Genomic DNA, 23,917 nt, shown 5'->3' on the forward strand with positions numbered 1-23,917 from the left:
ACAAAGCGAATAAGGTTGTTTATAGCATTAGCATCCCACATTAGCACTCTGATTCGCAATGCTAAAAGCAGCACCAAAAAAATAAAAAGGTAAAGAAGAATGTACAGTATTCAGATTCAATAAATCAAAGAACAAGAGTAAAATGTGTTAATGCATAAGAATTTCAGTCATATTCCACAAAGCTTCACGATAACAGACAGTTAACTATTATTGCAAATACCAGGCAACATAAAACAGACATCTTCAGTCCATATACAATGAAATTGTCATCTCCTACACAAATGGAATTGATTTTGTTTGAAGTCAGAAGCATGAAAGAGCTAATGGGATTTTTTAATTTTTTTGTCTGATTACCTGTCTGTACCACTACCTTAAAAGATGCATTTAGGATTCCCAGCGCATGTATTAATTTCTAATCAGTACTTCCTTTTCTCATTCAGCTGAATTAGAAAGAGAATTTTTAAAACTGAAAAGCACTTAATACTTTAAAAAGCAAATGATCCAATTTGCTTTTCCCTGTATGTGGTACTGAAGACTCTGCTTTTATCTGACAGCATTATAATGCTAAAGCAAATCAGTAATATGAATAACAAAAGGACAATAATTTTTGGTAATAGTTCAAACTATTTGAATTGAAGCTACCATGGCAATTATAAGGTAAAGGACAACACTAACTTGTTTGCACTGCAACACAGAAACCATGCATACTGAATATCAGTATTCATCCTGAAATTAAACATAATTCACTCCATACATCATTATGCATATTGACAACAGTGTAATTTGGAATTCTGCTTCTCTCCATGATTGCCAAACTAGTATTAGAAGCAGTAAATAAAAACCCCGTATTAAAAATAATTTTGTCAAGTGTTTAAATCTGCCTTCTACTTGAAGATTCATCTCAGTTAACTGATTAGGACATGGTTTCTCAGACACCAGAATTCAGACTTACCTCAGCTAACTTCAGCTTTCTAGACAACCTGTTCCTAAAACTAGTTTCCATAAAAGGCAGAAAAACAGGGAAGGCAAACCCAGAGGTACAAATTCTAAGCACGTACCTTTGCCACGTGCTAAAAGTGGGGAGCTCAGCTGGCTGCTGAAATAGTTGCCTAAATTCTAGTACTTCATAATCAGATAAAAAATTACATAGCCCTGATATTGTGAAGTTATTCTAGATTGTAAGAGCTCATTGTCAACCCTGCATGAATCCACAGCATAGCACATATGAATGACTATGAGGGGTAGCCATCAAACAATGTTTTCATGTGAATATCAGGGCCCAGTGAAAACACGTGCCTGAAAAGTTAGATACCAAACACCTCTCACATCCATTTAATCTAGTATAAACTCTAACAATCCACTTAATCAAATCAAACAGCTTTAAAAAAGTTCAAAACAAATTTCTGTAAGATCCTAACAGTCAACGTATAACTGTTTCTTCCTCTTTTCTTACTTACCAGTTTATCATTTTCGTTGGGCATTTCAAACACACATCTCAATTTGGAGTCCATTAGCTCATCGGGCTTTGCTTCTTTCCACTAAAACAATTAATATAGTTATTTAATGAGCCAGTCATGCAAAGATATGAATAGTTCATAACCTTGCTCTTAGAACTTCCCTATAGCTCCTACAAAGCTGAATGCCGTTCCTGCCCTAGCTGCAATTTTCAGAGTTGGTTTTGAACAACAGTTCTGTCCACTTTAGATTACTACATAAGTAACAAAAGGTAGAAATGGTTAAACTTAAGTCTGGAAATGGAATCAAGTGAACTGAATGCCAGGATGGATCCACAGATTTGTAGGGCACAACAGGTGGGACAGCAGAGTGGTTTCCTTAACACAATCAGGAACAAAAGTACCATCTGAGTTGGCCTAAGAACAAGGCCCTACCACTGCTTGGTAAATGGTCTCCTTATGTCCTATTTCAGAAGCACCAATTTTAAACAAAAGAATGAAAGACACCTTTTATTGATTCTATACTTAGCTCCAGAGTAAATTCCTTTTTTTTTTTTTCCTCCAGTGGCTATAATTGTGCAGTAACTTGTAACTACAATTACTGATTTTCTGCAAGATTTGTTTCTCAGTATTCTATACTTTAACAACCAAGAAAGCAGTTATTTTAAAGGTATTTCTAAAGTGGATTTTTATATCCTCCCCAAATAGTTATGCTTCACTTACCACACATAACCAAGAGCTATCAGAGCATATCAAGAAAAAGTAAACCAGACCAACAAGGAAGAAAGATGTTATCTTTGTAGCTACACATCTCAAAAGCTTAACAACATTTTTTCCACTCTTTCCAGTGGAAAGAGATGCCATAATAATCTTTGCCTTCACATATAAGGGGAGAGAGCCTAAGCCTTCAGAGGTCTAGTGAATTTCAGTGATTTATGAAACCTTTTATCTGTATTTTGTTTCCCTTCCTCTGCCTTGAGTGAACACTGAACCATGTGATTAACCATGTGAACTCGGGGGTCCTTAGAACAGTTTCCAGAGACAGAAGCCTGCGCATCATTCCCCTGGACCCTAATAAAAATGATTATGGGAATCCATGTATACCCTGAAGGGCGTGTTCTGACTTAAGACTTCTCTTCCAATTGCTTATAATGTCAGAGAAAGGTGTCCTTACTTCTGAACTAACATGCACAAATCTAAATCTCTTCTTCCCGGATCTTTCGTCAGACCAGTCCAACCCGAGAATTGAATCTACAATGTGTTCTATTAAAAAATAAAACAAATCTATCATTTGTGCTGTGTTTAGCCACTTGGTGTCTATCTCCTAGAGAGACACAGTGTAGTCTTGCAAATGTTTCAACTCCTTAGAATACCATTCAACTTTTTGTATAAAGACTTTTTAGACCAAATGGGTCTATTTCATTCAGCTTCAGCCTTGCTGCTTCCATATACTCTTGATTCCCCCACATACAACCTGTTTATTCAATTCCAATGAAATGCTTATCGCATACAACATGACCATGCTTTAACACAGAACTGACTTTAGCTTTGATACAGTACTACTTCTATTCAATCAGTCCACTAGACAAGTTCCAAGAACCGAGCTTGTATTTAATATTAAAAACCCTGAACCACTTACAGAAGACGTTTGTTCAGAGAAAATCCAGAACTTCTCAAAAAAATAATTTTAAAAACGTGATTCACTTAAGGCTGAATTTTTAAATAAATAACCAAGTAAAAACTATAACAGTTATTCTACCCCAATTTTACTTACCACTGCCTCCATATCTGAAATATTTGGTGGTGCATAGATCGTTTGTACCATAAACTTGTGTTTACTCTTCTCGTTTGGGTCATAGTCAAAAGGTTGCAGCATTACTGTTCAAAAGAATTAAAAAAAAATAATCTGTGATCCTCCAGCTAATCACTGTAATAAACATGCCATATGCTTTCGGTTCACTTCTCAGCGAACAGACACTGAAAGTTAAAACGTGAAGGTGGTGTTGAAAATAGTGCAGATGTACACTGTAGCAAGTAGTGAAAGGAAACATCTTACAACTGTTAAAAACCTTAAGTTTTTCAGAGTCTAGCATAGCTTAGAAGATTATTTCTGTAATTACTATAGCTAGAAGACATTTAATACACAAGTGAGAACAAACATATCTTGACTTTTCTTTGGAATAGATACATTTTGTGATTAAGTGAATACAAACATAAAAGAACAATGGTATACATTATGACATTTACTCAGGGGAAAAAAAAACTTACATTAGACAGACCACCAGTAGGGCAAGCTCAACTGACTTCTGAAGGCATATTAATCTAAGCTGGGAGCAAAACTACTAAAATACTTCACTCAAACCACAATTATTATAGGAGGTAAAGCTGCCTGGGGCTTTAATAATGCATCATTAGTAATAATGCATCGTTAGAACACTTTCAGATTCAGCTCTTGTAAGATTTATAGTGATTACTTATGGAATAACTACGTAACACATTTTATTCAGGTTTTGACATTCTTAAACTTAAGTCCAGCCTAACAGCTAATGTTTTCCCAAAAGTACTCCAAAATCCAGGTATGGATTTGAATTCAATAGAAAGTTTTGGTCCTCCACTACATTTTATGAGTGGAGAAAGAGGAATGGAATTCAAAATCATGTTTTCTGTAAAGACATTTTTAAGTGACACATCAAAATTAAATACGTAATACCCTCTTTGTATTTTATCTGATGCGTTTTATCTCTGCATTGTCAGCCTTCAACATACCCTAATGCAGATTTTAAAAATCTTCCTGAATGAAAACAGATGTTTTTGACACAACATAGTTCGTGCTACAAGTACCAGAACTAGAATATGTAAGCAGTACAGGGTATTTTTGTGACGAGACAGTTTCTGAATGACAAGTCTTTTTACTGTACTCTTAGCTTTCCAAATTTGATCATTCAGCTGGTCAAGAATCATAACTCATGTTTTCAAAGTTATTATTTTGAAGTGTACATAAATTGGAAAAATAAATTTCATCGGTAACAGTATTCATTATCTCCGTTATTACTACAGGACGACAATATTTTTAAAAGAACACTTCAATTACAGAAGCACAGTACCTTCATCCATCCAAACTGTATAAAGCCATCAGGAGGTTGAGGGGTTTTTTTTGTTGTTGCTGTTGTTTAAAAAATAGCCCAGAGTGGTTGTCAGGTCACTCTGGTATCACTATTTTGTGTGTGGTTTCTTTAGTTTAAAGTGACTGAAAAGAGAATATCTATAATACAGACCAGGAGAGTAAAGCACGATAGGATATACTGGCACATCCGAGGGCATAGTACAAGGATTTGCAGAAACATCTGAATACGCAAGGTTTGATAACAGCAGTGCTGGAGGACTAACTGAAATAGACAGAAGGATACATAACCAGCAGAGTCTACCTCCATTCTACATCCGTGGAATAGACCATGAAACAAACCGGCACTTTAGCCTCCTTGCTCACATTTCATCCTGAAGACAATTAGTTGACTCACTCCTGATGGGAGTCCCGGATAACAAAAGTTATATACACGCGTACACACTTGCAACACTACCAGAGAACGAGGACTCAGAGTAAACTGTAGAGAGAAATTATTTGACTTGTCTCCCACAGAAAGTGGATTCCACTTTAATGCATCTTTATATAAAATTAAAAGAGAAACCTAAGTAATTTCAGGTAATGATTAAAAACATGAATTACATTTATGGAGTCCTATCAACAGGAATCTGCATAGTCACCTGTTTTACAGCAATGAAGAAACTAAAGTAGAAATATTTACTTAACTAGGAAAACACACTGTACACTTTGAATGTGATTCCCATATAATTCTAAAAAAGTTCAGTCTGTAGACTTCAATACTTTTACAATGTCCAACAATTCAGATTTATTTTCCTCAATTCTGAATCTTCATTGGATGTATAGTTCAACATCCTTGCTTTCACACAGTGCAAGTTCTTCACAATAGAACTGAACTGCATTAGTTTATAAAATAGTAAGTACAGTATCAAAATGATTAACTTGGCCTCTCCAAATTCACCGGTACTTACGAAAAAGTTACTACTAAATTTAATTATACTGCAACCTAATTTTAGGCCTTATATACTAGTCACATGTTGCAGATGTTTGCTGCAGAATAGTTATCTGATGTTTTTCCTCCTTTAATGCTGCATACAGTATAATCAAATGATAATTAAATAATCTAGCATTCTATCTAGCAATCTGAATCAGATACATTTCAAAAATAAAGCACATATAGGAACTGCAATATTTGACATGCTTTCAAACGATCCTACTTGCAAAGGCTTTGGAGTCAGGTTTCTTTAATCGTTGGCCTCACTTAGGTCCAGAATATAAATGATCTAACTAAAGGCTTCTTCCAAACATGGATTCTACAGCAATTTATCTCTAAGAATTGTTCTATCAACAGACCACAGAAAGAATGAAGTATTTTAGTGTCCCTACGCCAAGGGAACAGATGGAATAGCTTGAAAGACAGCAAAACCAGCTTTCCATCATCTGAGAACTTCCTCCTATGCTGGCAGAATCCTTGGGTAACTAGTTAAAGCTTGATGTTCTTTGACTACTAGGTAACAGCTGAAAATTTGGTTGAATTGAAAAGCAGCAGAGAAAAAGATCAATGAATTTAAAGAGATACTCAAGCTATGTTACTCAAGCTTTAAGTAAACATGGAAAACTCCATGAATATATGAAGCCGCTGTTTTCAGCATATTCTCGGAATCCACAAGCTGTCCAGATTATCAATTCTAGGAGTATTGCAAACAGTTATGCAAGCAAGACTCTTGTTAGTAAGCCTAAGTTTTCTACACAGGAGGGCTTTATCTCCACAACATAAATCTTAGAAGGTCCTGAAACCCAGAATGAAGAACAGTAACAAGTAACAGTAACACTTGCAAAGAAAGAAAAATAACATTCCATATTCTGGAAAGAAAAATCACCAGCAAGCAATTAGTGTAGGTGATACGAAAATAAGTAATTAATTTAGGTCATCAAGGTGAAGGGAAAGCCATCCAAATGAACAGTAAAGAAAGAGGTCCTACCAAATCAGTATTTTTGGAAAAAATATATAAACATGGTTGAAAAATGTTACATTCTGATTCACAATTGGATGATACACAAAATGCCCATGGACTTCCTTAAAACATCCGTTAAATCACATCTCTAATAATGAGTTTTAAAACTCCCCTGACCCTGAATTATCTGATGCATTATATGGACTAAAGGCAGTTAATACTGTCAACATTTAGTTCTGAACAGAGTTTCAGCCATGGTATCCTACATTGATTTCCCTCTGCACAACAATGTGAGAGAAATCTATTTTTAATGATATGAACAATGAGTCAGCACTGAAAACATTCAGTAGAGAGATACATGAGATAACAAAGTGGGTCAACAGAAAAAGTAACTGCGTACTTGGCTTACCAAGTAACTTAAAAGAAATTATATGCCCAACAACAACAATTTGGGGAAGAAAATTTAATTCTGAAAAGCATCTGTAACAACACATCTACATCTTGGAGTCACTGCAGCTGAAAAACTGCAAGAGATTCCATTAACACAGAAAAAGCAGTAACGAAGAGCCACTGTGGATGCAAAGTGGAAAATCACGCAGCTTTGATACTCTGATACATAGTTAAGACAAATGTCTGCGAGTCAATGTTGAAGAGGAAAATAAAGTAAGTTTCTGACTACAGGAATCTCTAAACAATTATCTCAATAAAACGGTCTTTCAACCACAAGATGTTGAAGTTGCTGAATGTCCCTGGCAAGCAATACTGTAGTTTTAAAAGGTCACATTCTACAGGTCATATCAGATTAGAAAACTGGTGTCTCTCCTAAAAGGAAAGTTACTCTAAGTTTTTAATCCATCAAATTTGAAGTTTTCCCGAGTTATTTCTTGCAGCTTTTGAACATATCACCTAAAGCTAGTTCCCCAAATTCTTTTAAACTTCCCAAAGGGTGTGAGGGTATGAATATGAAAAGCTCTGAGGATTGCTCTTTGTTCCCTTTTGCTTTGCTATAGCTTTTCAAGGGTACTACAAGAATCAGCTTTTTAGACTTAGGAGATCTAGGAGCTTATGACTGCATTACCTTTGATCTCTACAACCTATGAGACCACATCCATGTTGGGAAATATGATGGTTCCACAGAGAAGTAAGAGTTTCTCTCCTCTTACAGTCATAGGTTTGAGAATTCCCTTATTCAGAAGATTCTTAACTCAAAATGATTGTGAGAACAACCTACCAAAATCATTTGCCATGTCAGAAGACCAATACCTATTCTTCTCCCGTTTTCCTGAGAATGTCTACTCCCATCATTCCTAACACCTGCTCTTTTTGACACAGTACTGTCCAGTATAGGATTAGACTATTATATATCCAGCTACCAAAATTCTGTTGATTGTCAGAATGAAGTATGTAAGCCAAACCTGGACGGAGTTTCATGGGGGTAGAAATACTGTGTGGCTTCAAGGCTCACACTGCTGAGCATTAAGGATCCTTTTTAATCCACATTCCAAAAACAGATTAAGAAGTGTCTCTAGAGTGAAACATGATAGATTTTTCAAACCTAAGGGCTACAAACAGCTCCATCTAAAGTAACAGAAAATATCCTTAAAAGCAATTGAAGGATTACCACTCAGCACGTACTACTTAACACACTCATAACTCTTCTATTATGACAAATTATGAAACAACAGAGTTCAGACAATAGGGACCAGTACTATTCCAAACAACTATTCCATGGTTGTGAATTGATTTATTTTTTTAAACACAATGAACTGTCAAATGTTGAACTTTAAACGCATCAGAGCAGCAAAGCTATGTCCCACTTCAAGATACAAACATGAATACAGTGGTCTGAAGGTACTGTTAATGTCACTGCCCATTTCCAACTTTCATTCCTCCTTAACACAGCAATAGCTGCAGGTAAATATGACAAACGACAGGTAAATATTTCTGTATAGAGGTTTTTCATGCCTTAAAATATATAACCTACAACCATGCGTATCTGCTTTTACCTGAAACAATTACAGATGATCCTGGGTCAATAATTCCACTGTTTGGCCTCACACAGTATCGACGAGGCGCTGTGGTCTTCACTTTGAAGCATACTTTCCTATCTGATGGATTTCGTAGCTTAAGATTTGTAGTTACTACGTCTGTAAAGGGACCTGAAAAAAAAAAAAAGAAAAAAGTTGTTTTCACTGTAAATACCCTCATATCTGTGGAAGACAAGGCTGTTTATACAGTACAAATTACTCTTAAAATATAATGTAATGGCAACAAGCAGTTTAAATCATACATCTGTTAAGCACATATACCATTACGTGCAAAGCATATTCTATCATCTTAGCTATAACAATATACATTAACGCAATGAACAAGTAAGTCTTAAGTAGTATGACATTCAATCTGCTGGTGCAAGTTCATATATACATATATAGATATAGACGTTTTTACATCTTAAACACAGACGTCATTACGCTAATTTTACTAAAGCTTTTGTAACACCGCACGTAACCAGTGGGTAATGATCATATGTGAAAGTAAGTTTTGCTGGATTTTTCTCTAGGAATAGAAGCAATATGTACTTTGGAACTCTTACCAGTGTTTATTAAAGAAAGGAAACACTGTGATAATGAAATATACTAACTGCTCTTGAGATTTCAACTTATGGTGGGCTTTGAGGTCCTACAGCCTTGACAAACATTAACCTCATCTTTTAAATTGAAAACAGGCAGGGAAGATGATACTCTGTTTATGCATATATTCCAACTGATCCACCAAAAAGAAACTTCACTTGCCATATTCACCTATCTAATGCAGTATATTCTCTAAACTGTGCCTACGTTAAACCATCAAGATAGGAATTGACTCTAAGGCTGGACTGGACAACAGAGGCATAATTTCAATGTCAAGCTGTAAAAGCTCTTCTTCCAGAAGAGATCACCTCCAAGTGATGTCATATGTAACAGCAAGAAAGGTTCACAGCGTGTTAATCTCCTTTATGTCATTTGAAAGCAAGAATGCACAGGCACAAAAAGAATGCACTTGGAAAATGGAACTGCATATGAACATGAAGTTTATTCAATAATACTTCATGTGTACATGAATTTTAAAGAAGCCTATTTTTCTCTAGACATAAATCAAATTACTACAAAATGCTTTTCACCATTATTGAAATCATGACAACTGCTTTTCCATTTAAAAAAGAAAGAGAACAAACTTTAGATTATACAGGGTTAAAAATACACACGACCTGAGCAGTAAGGTACAACAAGCCCACCACTTGCATAAGCTAAAGGAAGTCAGAAAGTCAGTTCTCTTCCTCGGAAGCAAACAGCACTATCACTAGCAAGCATGTTATTACACTAGAGGGCTCACTATCTGACCAATGTCTTGATTTCTGTAACCCTCTTTCAGCCCAAATCCTTGATGTTGAGAGAGTGCTGAACACAGCCTTGACTTGAAACAATGAAATACAAATCAATAGAGGACGAACTGGGATTACTGAGAACAAGAACAGTCAGATGGAGGTGAAAACACGTGTGAGCCAGTTTAAATTCAACAGGACTTTTTTGGTGAGAAAATAGGAACTGGTACTACTCGTCTGAAAATGTCATTTCTAATCTGGCTTTATAAGGTAGAGGAAGGTAATCATCCTCTTAATCCACTGAAACTTGGCATGGGTCCCATGAGGAAGATTTACAAAACTACTTCAAAGTTTCCTGCCACTTGTCCTTTGTCGGCTCTTGCAGGATCCAGTTGCATTTACTTAGAGTTCAACCTAAAAATAACTCCCATACCCCACACCACAAGCCGAACTAAAATCAGGTATCTGAATAACCCTTTAAATCTGAGACTGCTGATATGCTCAGAAAAGACTGAACATTTATTTTTTGAACCACACAAGCATCTTTAAGAACTTAATTCTGTGTTTTACTTATAGCCACCTAGGCAGTGCCTTTGCAGTGCCCAGCAGCATAGGAAACCTTGAATTTGGCTTTCAGTCTTTTTTTCCCCTTTTGTTTTTGTTTGTCTATAATTGCAACTCTAGACAACCTGAGGTGCTCTGCTGTGCAATCTTCTCAACCGCTGTTAGAAGAAAATTCGGCTCTAAGAAAAAAAGGCTCAGCTCAGAGGCTCATTTTGAAAGGCACAGTCACCAAGCGAAGGAGTTATACTACTCAAATCGCTTATCTCGAGACACAGAAACAGTGAATTTAGGAACTCGAGATAAACTTTTTTAAACTTACAAAAAATAAAAGATGTTCCAAGACATGAAAGGCCCCCTTCTCAGAGCCTGCATAATAATGGCAAGATCGGAGTCAAAGCATTGTTAGAATTATTCTAATACTTCCTGGCAGTTCTAACACCGCAGATGAAAAAAAGTCTGCTTTTGTTCTCCAGGTACATAAACGTAGTGACCTCTGCATTTCCCCAGTACTTCCCAAAAAACAGCTTTGATCTCAGGAACATTTTTCAGCACCAGACATTTCTTCCAGAGCGGACTGAAATCTTTTCTCAAAGCCTTGAGCACCCTTTGGGCAGCCTTACCTTTCACCTGCTTTCCAAAAGCTTGAAAGGTAAGAAGCTGTACAAAACCTCTCGAGACTCACAACCATCAGAATTAATAAATAGCTCCCAGCAAACTGGTGTGCAAAGGGAAAACAAAAGGAAAATAAGACAAAAATGTCACTGGTCCTGCAGTGCCCAGCTATTTTGGTAGTTCAGTGACAGCACTGATTTTGAGCATGGGGAGGCAGGCGGAGACTTTTCTGACACAAGGACAGTAAATCAGAGAAAAAAAAAAAACTGTTAGCATTGTGAGGAGGAGCATGTTCTAAATTAGAATAACATGTCCTTAAAGAAAAACGTGAAGCAGCAGAAGGGGATTCTGGAGTTTCCATTCACACAAACATACATACCCCTACCCTTGAAAGAGTGGGGAAATAAAAGACTAGCTGGCACTAACAGCCTGAGCACAAAATCTTAAATCATAAAATTTCCTTGAGATAAACTAGAGGAGTAGGGGGAGAAGAACCAGGAGTGGGAAACACTCTGGGCCATACCGCACAGACTACATCTGAAGGAGCCATGGAAAAGAACACAAAGGCTAAGGTGGGTACGGACATTTTAGACACCCACTGAGATGGGCAAGAGCATGCCAGCTTCATCTCAAAAGACACAGATACATCACGACAGTATTACACACTCAAAAAAGGATCTCACTAGCCACTCATGACACCCAGTCTAAAGCTGGGTTGGTTTTATTTAAGCACTTAAACCTCCAACAAGCTCATGTAACTGCCCCCAGCACACAAAAATACCTCAGGAGTAGTCACCTACTGTCTTTTGCCCAATTCCCATTGGAAACTGCCTATCTTTTATCTTAGATTTGTACAACTTAAGGCCATGGACTTTTGGATCTGCAACTAGGGTTTCCAGAAGCTGTGGTAATTTAACTAATAAAATCCTCAAGGTACACCGAATTACCTGTGATGTATATATACCGATGTAACTGTGATGTACATTGACAAGAGATCATTGCTTTTTAAACCTGTGATTTCAACCTAACAACTCCTGGGAGGCAGAGCTCTTTTGAAGGGGACTGGGAGTTTAGAAATCTGTTTAGCAACATGGAGTCAAGACACCAACTACAGCATCTTTCTAGAAGAAAAATCGTGAAAGTGCCAGATAATTCTGACTGTTTTGAAAAGCGCAGTGACGATCCACGCCAAGATTTTTCCTGTCTTTTTGACTTACAGCAGCCCTAGAAAGGAATGACAGCCACCTGCCTAATCACACTCGGAGAAACTCGAGATCTCCAAAACCACGATGCGCTGCATTTCTCCTCCAGCAATCCTCCTGTGCAGCCACCACGAGATTAATGCCGGGGTTGCCTCTGGCAACCACGTACCTTGGGCTACAGCAACTAGCAAGCAGGAGGAAATGACACAGATTCTGCAGAGCCAGCTCCCACTGCTGAAATGCCGTCCCAAGTTTCCTGGTTTGCCACAACCCAGCCCCTTACACTGCAGTAAAGCCAAATGACGATGTTACTGGACAGGTAGGGTCTGTACAAAGATCTTTTGGGATCAATGTTGTCACATTTACTCTTCAAATTCACGTCTCCGTGTTCTGAGCATCAAGTCACCCTACTCCTGCCTGGGAAGGTCGAACACCAAGGAAAAATGGTGACATGAATATGCCTTTCTAGAGTGGGAAGGCAGAGCTGAGAGGAGCCTCCTCAGTCCACAGTACCCACTGGGAAGATCTGAGATTACAGCCAGTATCTACTCATTAATAGTACAGCACAAATGAACTGAAAGAATTTTTGGAAGGGGACAGGTTTGGTTATTAGATGAACCATTCAAAATTAGAACAGCTAGCATTAACGTATACAGAGACCCTGTTACAGGGCATCACCTCTGCCTAAAGTTAGGTAACAATTTGTCATTGTATAAAATTACAGCAGCTTGTACAAAAATAAGCACGTTTATTTAAAAAAAACCTGAACAGCAGTTTACATGAAACAGCTTAAATATAAGTATGTTCTTCTCTTTAAGACACCGAACTGTAACTGTTATAAAAAGCTAAATACCTAAGCTGACTGCCAACGGCACTCCATTTCATGCAGAGAACTGAAGTTTATTTAAGCTGTAAACTGGCACATTAAAGTAATGTATTCAACCATATCAAAAAAAAAAAATACAAGTATATGTAAGGAAGCACACAAGCAAAAAGATTACAAAATTCTAAAAAAGTGTGAGTTGCAGCGTTAACTTCAAAAATTATTTGGATGACAACCTCAAAGTGGGATGCTGTTTCTTCCTCGCTTTCCAAATTCTGGAAGCACTCCATCTATACAAAAGACTTCAAGGTACCTTCACCCAAATGTACTGAGGCAGGATAGTTTTTGTCCAGCACACAATAAAGTCAAGTTGGGCAGGCAAAGAAAAATCATTTACTGCACTTGACAATTTGAGTACTAATGCCTGAAAAAGAAGTTAAAGTCATCAGGATAAAAACTAGAAGTAATGTTATAAAGCCAGCACGACAAATCTGGTGAAGAAAAGGTTAACTGACTTATAACAGACGTGACAGAAACAGAGTAAGATCTCCATCAACTCATTCTGCTAGAATTAGAAGAAAAAAAAAAGTTAATGGAATGTAATCAACATTCTTACAATATAATATTCTTGTTTCTTAATTGGGACAAGATTTAATTGCTTTTCACGTCCATCATGAGGAATCAGAGAACCACAGAATGGCTGAGGCTGGAAGGTCACCGGAGGTGACCTGGTCCAGGCCCCCTGCTCAAGCAGAGCCAGAGAGCCAGACGCCCCGCATCTTGCCCAGACAGCTTGTGATAAGACCCCCCCGAGCCTTCCTTTCTCCAGGCTAAATGGTCCCAGCTCTCAGACTTTCCTCACAGGAGAGGTGCCCCAGTCCCTTCATCATCTTCACGGCTCTTCACTGGACTCTCTCCAGTGTGTCCATGTCTATCTTGTACTGGGGGGGCCCAGAGCTGGACCCAGCACCCAGGCATGGCCTCACCCATCTGAGGAGACAGGAAGGATCACCTCCCTCCACCTGCTGGCAATGCTTTGCCCAAAGCAGCCCAGGACACCCCTAGCCTTCCCCGTGGCACGGGCACACTGCAGGCTCCCATTCAACTTGGTGTCCACCAGGACCCCCGGCTCCACTCCTGCGAAGCTGTGTAACGTTGCACTTCCCCTTTCTGAACTTCACGAAGTTCCTGCCAGCCCACAGTTACACATCTCCAACTAAACTTTGTGCGACTGACCACTACGTTCTGGACCCAGTCACTTTTTTTTTTACCCACCTCACTGTCAGCTCATCCAGCCCCATACACAGCTTCTCTGTGAGGATCTTAAGGGAGGCAGTGTCAAAAGCCTTAATGAAGTCCAGGCAGACAATATCCACTGCTCTCCCCTCCTCTACCAGACCAGCCACTTCATCACAGGAGCTTACCAAGTTGGTCAAGCATGACCTCCCCCTGGTGAACCCACGCTGACTACTCCTGACGACTTACTTTCTTGCCCTTCACACGCCTGGAAATGCTTTCCAGGGTGAGCTGTTCCATCACCTTCCCAGGAATCCAGGCGTAGCTGACCAGCCTGTAGTTCCCTGGGAACTCCTTCTTGCCCTTCCTGAAGATGGCAGTGAAACTTGCTTTCCTCCAGTCTCCTGGCACTTCTCCCCGTCAGCAGGTTGATTAATGATTACAAAGAGTGGCCTCACAGTGACATCTGCCAGCTCCCTAGCACCCCTGGGTGCATCCCATTAGTTTGCCCAAGTATTGCCTGACCTGATCTTCTTCCACCAAAGGTAGGTCGTCTTTGCTCCAGATCTTCTCCCTGGTCTCTGGGACCTGGGATTCCTGAAGGCTGACTCTTGGTAATGAAGACTTGGCAAAGAAGGTGTTAAGTACACGGCCTCTTACATGTCCTGTGTAACCAGGGCCCGCATCTCCTTCAGCGGTAGGCACACATTTCCTTTTGTCAGCGATGTATTTACAGAAGCCCTTCTTGTCATCCTTGACATTCCTGGCCAGACTCAATTCCATTTGGGCTTAAGCCTTCCTAACCTAATCCCTGCATGCTTCGACAACAACTCTGTATTCCTCCCAGGTCACCCATCCTTTGCTGCTACCCTCTGTAAGCTTCCTTTTTGCATGTGAGTTTGGCCAGGAGCACCTTGTTCATCCACACGGGCCTCTGTGCATTTTTACCTGATTTCCTATCTGTTGGGATGGATTGCTCTTGAGCTAGGAGGTGATCCAGGAATATTAAGGAGTTTACAAAATGATCAGTAAACATTTCTCCTGCATCTGGGACAAGTACCATAAACAGAAGTATTTCCAGAGGTTTGCTGTCATTTTAAAAAGGAGTTGCACCAGAACAACAAAAAAAGCTCTGTTACAAGAACGGGCTGGACAGATGCTCAGTGATGTCCAACCCACAATGCACTGATATCGTGTGCAATGCACCAGTAGACATCAAGGGCATTACATATTAAGGTGTTTCTGTTTTCTTTTTAAACCAGTTGAAATAGCCATCATGATACATGTCAACTGTCTTCAAAAATATGAATACTGATTGCAGTAAGTTAAAAATAAGAGTTACTTCACAAAGGACTTGGAGATAACAGCTCATTCTAGTTTTCATACAGTCCAGCTTTCAGCTTTCTTTCACTGCACCAAGAATACTGTTGCCCTGATCACCTCCAGATTTATCCTCATAAGTTTATCCAATTATTTTTAAAGCCCCCGGAAACATTTCTATTTCAGGTTCTACTACAGAAGCATGTTTATTTTTAAAGATATAAGGAGAAGCAAAAAAAAAAAAAAAAGTAAATTGCCAACATTAAGCTGAAACGTGCATTTTACTGGCAAACAAAAGTCAATATTGAAAAAAAATGAAGACAAAATGTCTAAAAATGAAAGACCAGTGTCCAGTAGTGATTCCAACTACCTTGATTGTCAGACAAGCACACTTCAAATATAAACAAAGCACTTGATTGCTTCAAATGGGATTTCATAGTTCTGAAAAAAGCATAGGTGAAAGAGCTGGCATAAAAAAATAAGAGCAAGAAAAAAATGTTTCTTTCCATAAACTACTTCTAAGCAATTAATATTCAAATCTTTGTGAAAACAACCTAAAAAGAATCCGTAACAGTCATTTTCAAGGAACATCGTTCCTTTTCCCCTTGAAATACCAAAAACACGATCATTCAAATATCCTATAAACTCAGCTGGAAGAAAAATTCTAACTAATAAATCACCTGTGTTAAATTTATTCATGGTCTACAAAGCATAATAGCTTAGGTTTCATGAATTAATACTTCAACATTATAACTCCAAATGATCAGGAATAATCAGTGGATGAAGTTGCAAGATTACTAATATCTACAAATAGTCACTGCTCTCAGGTATATATCCATATATCAGAGCAAAAATACAGAATCTCTCTCTTCTTATGCTACCCTGGCACTTGAGAAATAACTCTTAATTTTATCATCAATCTGCACATAAATACCACAATGCAAAAAAAAAATCTTTATAAGAAAGCTGACAAGCCTCAAAATCCATAGCCCCAGCAGGCTGATTCCAGGCTAGCACTGTTCATCATGGGGTGACATCAGATTTTATCCGTGCTCCTCACACCAACACACTGATGGTTTATCTGTCAAAGATTTTTTCTTCTTCAGAAAAAAAAATGCTGAGACAACGCTCATTTTTAATCCTAAAAGGGCTTGTGCTCCTCTGTCAAAGTGGCAAGTAGAGCATATATAAGGCTATGCAGCTTACTAGAGGTGCTTGTACCGATGCTGACATTCATGCTTTCACCGGGGGCTGGTGGAAGGGAAATGGGAATTGAAATCTGTTGCCTGCCATTCTGACAGAGAAAAGACAAGAACACAACACAGCAGCATTTCCAACCAGGCAAAACAAACATTCTTTCTCCTTGTATTTTCCTCCTGGATCAGAATTTCATGTTCACCCCAGATTGTTCCTGATGTGCTGTTAGTGGCCAAAAAAAAACACTGTAAAAACACAATGAGCATCTATCTCAAGGGTAAAGTGCAGCCACAGATGACTATCATGAATTCTGGTAAACAGAACATTATCTACTTTATATAATGGAAAAAATACAGGCTAAAAGGAGATTGTCCTGCACTTAAAGGTAAACATGGACAAAGGTTTATTTAGACTCAACAACACTACTAATAACATGACATAACACGGAGTAACTTCATCCAAAGATATTAATGCTCGTGTTTAGTTTAAGCTTTAAAACCTAGCAGCAGCCATATGTCTGTACTTGATATTTTTCCTATTGAAAGAGTACCATTATCGAATAAATGTCATGTTACTAGTGTCAAAGGCAAGCTTCCTACTTCAACTTAACCTCCAGGTTATTGTGAATTCCCTACTTGCAATTTAGCTCTATTTGGTTGTACTGTTGTTCTTGCCAAAGACACACTAAGCATACTAAAACTGGTAGCTCGTAATTCTACTAGGAAAAGTCTTAGGAATCGAGCAGTAAAGCATTATTCATCCCAACGCGTTCTCTGTTGAAACAACAAAAGCAGTACAAATATTTTACTACTGATAAATATGAACACTTAAAACAGCAAATGATGCTTAAAGTCCTGAAACAACTAGTAATATGTACAAGCAATCCGGCTCAGTAAGGGCTGTGTCATAAACCCTTCCTGCTGGAGCAACTGTTCTCTTTACTTGGATGAGGCGAGATAACTAATGAATTTGATAATTACAGAGCCTCTTTGATTTCAAAGAATACTAGCGCATTTGAACAACAGAGCTAGATAAACAAGTAACTGTCCCCTTTATTCTTTTGAACTTTCTTTGTATTTTAACCTGCTATAGCTTACAAAAGCTTCCGGGGATGCTGAAACACCCAGATCTGCTGCTTAAAATATTCAAGTATACAGCAGCTCAACTATCCGACTTCCAATTGGATACACCTGTCTGATCTGAATCACAACATCCAAGACACACTTCAAACCATACAGCAGCAATCAGAACATGTGTAATTATCTCAGCTGACAGCTGCAATGGCACACAGTATGCTGCGGCAAGGCTGATTTCCTTGAAGGCTTGACCAAAGCAGTGTGCTCAAAGAACTGGACATCAGAAGCCAGCCTGAAACATACAACAGAACACCAAAACCCTCCTGGTTTTCCCCAGCGTCCTTGCAGGTAATAATCAAACAGCACAACTGAGTAATTTTAATAAACAAATTTAGCACAAACAGCATCCAGCCTCACAAAACAGGCACACGACAGAGAGACCCGCCTACACGGGCTTACATATAAGGCATTAAAATGTTCAGCATACAGATGCAGCTAGTGCTGGGCCACCTCCCAAAGACGTGAACAGCTCACTCCAATTTCAGGGCGACCTTTCCTTCCCCAGAAGCACAGAGTCCAGGCCTCCAACGTCTCATCTCTCTGGAAGCCAAGTTCACCATACCCCACAGTTACTCAGGAAACAAACATCTGCTTTCAGTTGGACGTGGTGACAACCCCCTCGCCTGACAAGATCGCACACCCCATTCCCTCACTATCTTCCCGTCACAGCATCACGCTGAGCTGACACAACCCCGCTGCAGGACCGGGCAGCTCACTTCCACACGAGCAGCGAGAGCTCTCACCCGAGCCCCAACGTGGAAGTGAAACGATGTCTCGCACGTGTCCAAAATAAAACCCTAACAATTTTTATTTTTGCTCTATTACACTTAGCAGCCATACTAAATTAACATCACACTCCTATGAGTTCTAATTACTAAGTTTCCTTTGCATATGGAGCACTAACTCCTATGCACAGGACTTAATTTTATGAACATCCCTTCTTACAAATAAAAAAAACCTTTGAACGCTATCCAACCCTGCACATCTCTGTCGAGCTTTTCTAATGCCTTGGAACATCAGACGGCATACCGGCTTCTAGGTGAAGTGCGCCACGAAGCACCACCACAGTCCTACCAAGCTTTGAGGAACGCTCTAACCTCATGACCTCGTAGAAGCTTTCTAAAGCCCAGGAGAAATAAATCATTTTGTGAGACAGTATCTGATGAATTGAAAACAAGTTGGAGGTAATTTTGCCCGCAATTCCTTTTAGAAAGTTGGTTCAGATTGCCATGATTCAGATTTGAAATTCAAGTGGTTTCTGCTGATCTAAACACACTCATAGCCACTCAATGCCAATTCGGTTTTGTACCAATCCTACCCCTTCCACTTGTATAGCTTCTCTTTTCCCCAGTGCCTACCTCTTCTGATATATTTATAGACAGCGATCAGACCCCCTTGCAGTCTTCATCTTGCTAAGACAAACAAACCGTGCTACTCTGCTTCACCTGTTAGTAACTTTTCCTTTGCGCCATTCCCACTTGGGTTTACTCTCTCTGACGGGCTGCTGCCAGGGATGTATTCAGATAAAGCTTCATCAACGCCACGCACCACGACATTAATGCTTCCCTCACTACTCAACTACAGTCTCATATTTGCCCTTTTTCGTGACTTGTCACACTCACGACAAGCCTATGACTAAGTACCAGTCTCTAGTCTTACTCGTTCATCACTCCCAAGAGAAACAATCAAGCAGCAGTTCTGTCACTAGCACACACCAAACGCACACTTTTATTTTTCCATTCATCACATCTCCTACCTTTGCACCACCAGGGAGCTCCGCCAGCACAACCCCACACATACCAAGGCCTTTAAAGAAGACCCTGAGCCAAGTTCAAACACGACACTGGGCCACCCTTTGGAAATGTCTTTATTAAGCCTCCAGCAGGCCGACGGCTGTGCTGCAGTTCATTTTACAGCCTGCTCCTTCCCCATCTTAAGCTTTTCCACTATCCTTCTTTACCTGCAACTTAATTATTAGCTCCACAGACACCTCTGTATCAAATAACCTAATGCCATCCAGTAAACCCCAGGGTAAGAGCAGATTTTGTTTGGGGAGCAGGGGCACGCAGAAGAGCTCAAAGGAGAGGCACAGAGGGGGAAGCAGCTCTCAGACCACACTGGCACACGCTACCCAGGACACTCATGCTGCATTTTATTCCATGTTCCATTTACCCTCATGTCTTTAATTATTCTTTCCTCCAAGGCTTTGCACAGAATTTAGGTCAGATCTAGTCAAGCACTGAAGTGTCAAATTGAACGTTACTCCAAGTGAGAGCACACTCTGAGAAACAGGAGGGAAAATCCTGATGTGACTGTATTTTAAAATTCAGGCAATTATTTCTCTTTTCTTCCTTCTTCATATTACTTAAAAAGCAAACACCTGAAGTACTACACCAGGGTAACCTTTAGCAAAGTACCTGAGCTATCAGGTCTACACCTATGCTACCCAATAATTTACAATGCAATGACACAACTACACTATTCAACAGCACACCGAAAGGAAAAAGCTGAAGGGGCCAAGATGATTATGCATCAGATAAAGTCTCACTGCAGTAAGGAAAACACAGTTACTGAAGTTCTAACCTGCGTTTCTGCATTTCTATTTTCAACAATACCACATCAGAAACGACCCTATTACAGTAATTTTGCTGATTTTTTTTGTTTGTCTTTAAAGCAATTAGCTTATATATACTTACTCGGCTCATCTGACAGTAAAAGCCTTGCGATTTGACAACTTTCACACTGGGAAATGTAACACTTATCTAATTATTCAGTGATTTATTTCTTTTTTCCACTCCACACATAGTAAATTCTCTCCAGCAGCCTTTTCCAACTCAAATTTATGGCTTGTAAGCCAAGTGCGTAATAACCCTTTAATGACTGATGTTCGCAAAGGTCTGGTTAAGAAACCTCTCCCAAAGACACACTTGGTCAGAAAGGACAACACACTCACAAAGCATAGCCAAGACAAAGCAGGAACAATTTACACCACCACGGCAGAAAGCCAGTGCACTAAATATTCGGCCCTATTAACTGATGCATAAAACTTCTCCTGTTCACAGTGAGGTTCTGCTCCTCGATTTGGCCTTAAGCAATGGTACAACGTTTGCATGAGATACATTTTTTTTATATAATATTATGATATATTGTAGGGATCTAGAACACTTGCGTAGGCTGTCAACAAGCAGAAGGAGTAGGCACTTCATCCTAATTACAATATAAAGGGGAAGCTTCTATACTGATGAGCACACTAGAAGTACAAGGTAGTCAGCTTCAGGCAGTGTTTCTCAGTTTACTGAAGATGCAATGCTAAGTCCTATAAACTGAAGGGAAAGGGACAAAACATCCAAATCCATACTGCTGTCATCTTCTTTCATCACAGGAAAAAATCCACTATTGAATTTTATCTAATACCTACAATGCACGTGACTTCACGGCCCAACACAGACCCTGTTCATTAGTCAGTTTTAAACGTGGTCTGACACTGTGGTAGAAACCTAAGTATTAACACATTACCAGCTCATAAGCAATAAATTGTGCAATACAGAAAAAAGTTTTCTTCGTTTCTCTCAACACATTCCCACTAATCATTTTGCGTCACGTTTCATTAATACTTATCATAAAATAATAATAATAAAATACTAACAAATATTGCATGTGAGCCAGGAAACAATGGATAGAAACACAAGACTGAACAATTTCAGATTTAATTTGGATTAACTTGGATTTAAAAGAAAAAGAGGCAATGACCACTTGTTGAATACTGAATCGTTCTATGGGATATTCCATCTTTGTCACTATACAATACTCACCCAGAAAAAAATATTAAATTACATGGAATCATTTCAAAGCATCAGAAAGCCACATCTGTGCTAGTGATCAGTTACAGCCACTTTATCCTCTCTGCACTCTCCCTGTTCGGTTCCAAAAATGTTCTAGAATGAAGGAAGATACCACAAAAGTGACATCCCAATCACCTGTGGGTTTTGTTTTTTAACCGATCTTAGAAAGCTGGGACATCACAAATTTACTGGTACTTCGAATAAAGTAAATTTGTGCGTTCTTGGTCTGGTCAAGACCCACACAAATAAGGCAGTGAGATCACGTTTGAGGAGTTCAAACCCGGCCTACACCAAAGGCGTCCTGGGCCAATTCTGGCAACAGATCTTGAGGGCCGGGGATAGATTTAACATTGAGCTATTTTTACCTTTAAATTCCACCTTCTCGATTTGCAGCAACACACACCCCACGGCTTTCACCGTTACCAAAAGCAGTGTAATGATTATAAAATAACCCACAGCAGTATTTTTGTATGATTTAAAAGGTCATGGAAATCCGCATTTCAGAATGAGCTGTCTAAGTAAGGTGCTGTCTGCCTTACCTGGAAAGAGTTGTTTGAACGTATACCAGCTGATAGATGATTTTAATAAACTAGCAATCCTAGAGTATGAATCAGATTAATAATCAAGAAGTGAAATATCATGTTCTACCTCTTCCAGTAACTCAAACCACAAAAGTGAATATTTATTGCGCACTAACATTCACAAAATTTGATCTCAGGCTGCTTACTTGCTGACTTATCCCTAACCTCAATAAAATAAAAAAGAAATGGAAAAGTGTGCCTCTATTTTGAGACCTTTACAAAGGTAGAAAAACTGGATTTCCCACGCTTGTAAGCAGGAACTTCTATAAAGGATATCAAGTTAGAATACCCACACATTTTTGTAACATCCGATACGACTGCTAGTCAGGCACCTCTGAAGCACATGAAATACAAATTCTGAATGCTGTCTACTGATCTTCCAAGGCTCATCAAATCAACTAGTGTTGATTTTCAATTAGATGTTACAAAAGCGTATCTTATGACTGATGTAAAGATTTGGAGAATGTTTTTCGAAAAAGGACCACCATCCAAGACCAACTTAAATACAAGTTACTCGCAAATGCAGAATTGACTTCTTTGGTTTAAGGAAGACCAACTGAGTTTCCATTAACAATGCTAGAAAGATTTGAATTGAAAATTTCAAGTGCTGCTACTTCACTACACAACTGTAAAGTACCTTTTTAAAAAATGGATTTACTCACAAGGAAACAATTTCAAATTACCATAATCTTCACTAAACTAAGGCTGCAGATGATTATGTCTGCACAAATCATATGAACAGACCCTAGTAAGAGACAGAAGAGACACCTTCCAAACTAGCTCCTTTTAATTGTCTCATGTTTCAATTCTTCCTCTCTGGTCCCAGACAGATCCAAATAGCCTCAGGTTTGAAAAGCTAAACAAAATACATCAGATTAAAATACACAAGAAAAAAAGCCTACAGGATTAATATGGCTGAAGACCACTAGACAAGAACCACAAGTCAAATTCTCGGTGCTCTCAGAGACTCTGAAAGCATTATCATGTAGCTTATCTACTGCCTTAGTCCCATACCTTTTAAGAACAATTTCTCCCTCGCTACATTTGTACAACACTCAAACTCATTTGTTTTGTGATTCTCCAATAGTATTCCTGATGGTTCCACAACCCAAAGAAACCCAGCTATCATAGACACAGAAGGCTTCACACCCATGACTCGAAAACGCTATCGATGGCTGACACATCTAGGAATGCAAGGTACTAGAAAAACAGGATTCTAATCTTTCAGTCACCAAGGGAAATACATAATGTGTTAACCACCACGGGATACGTTTTTTCAGACTCCCTCCTAATTGTGTGGAATAAAATTCAGCAGAGAGGCATTATAGCCCTTATTTTTGCTGATTGAGTCAAGTGGTTTAAAAAATAATAATAAGCAACCAAGAAGAGTTCCATCAGACAGTGATGAATTTTAAACCTGGACGAGAGCTCCTTACGGTAAGTCCTGCCTACTTTTTAATTTAAGTCACTGTTTGCATAAAAGCATACTAACACGTTCTACTGCTAGCCTAAAGGTCAGCAAATTCATTACAGG

At 38.9% G+C, this 23,917-nt stretch overlaps 1 protein-coding gene across 1 annotated transcript in view; it reads right to left on the reverse strand.

The window, feature by feature from the left end:
* The window catches only part of VAPA (VAMP associated protein A), a 33,067-nt gene that overhangs the window by 6,566 nt on the left and 2,584 nt on the right, over positions 1–23,917 (reverse strand). Inside the window, exons 2-4 of the mRNA XM_080582817.1 lie at positions 8,516–8,668; positions 3,229–3,332; positions 1,458–1,538 (exon numbers count right to left, since the gene is read on the reverse strand). Coding sequence (XP_080438943.1) covers positions 1,458–1,538; positions 3,229–3,332; positions 8,516–8,668 — 338 coding nt within the window. The remainder of the gene's footprint in view (positions 1–1,457; positions 1,539–3,228; positions 3,333–8,515; positions 8,669–23,917) is intronic.

Source organism: Anser brachyrhynchus (assembly GCF_964034855.1).
Source record: "Anser brachyrhynchus genome assembly, chromosome: 2".
Lineage (NCBI taxonomy): Eukaryota > Metazoa > Chordata > Aves > Anseriformes > Anatidae > Anser > Anser brachyrhynchus.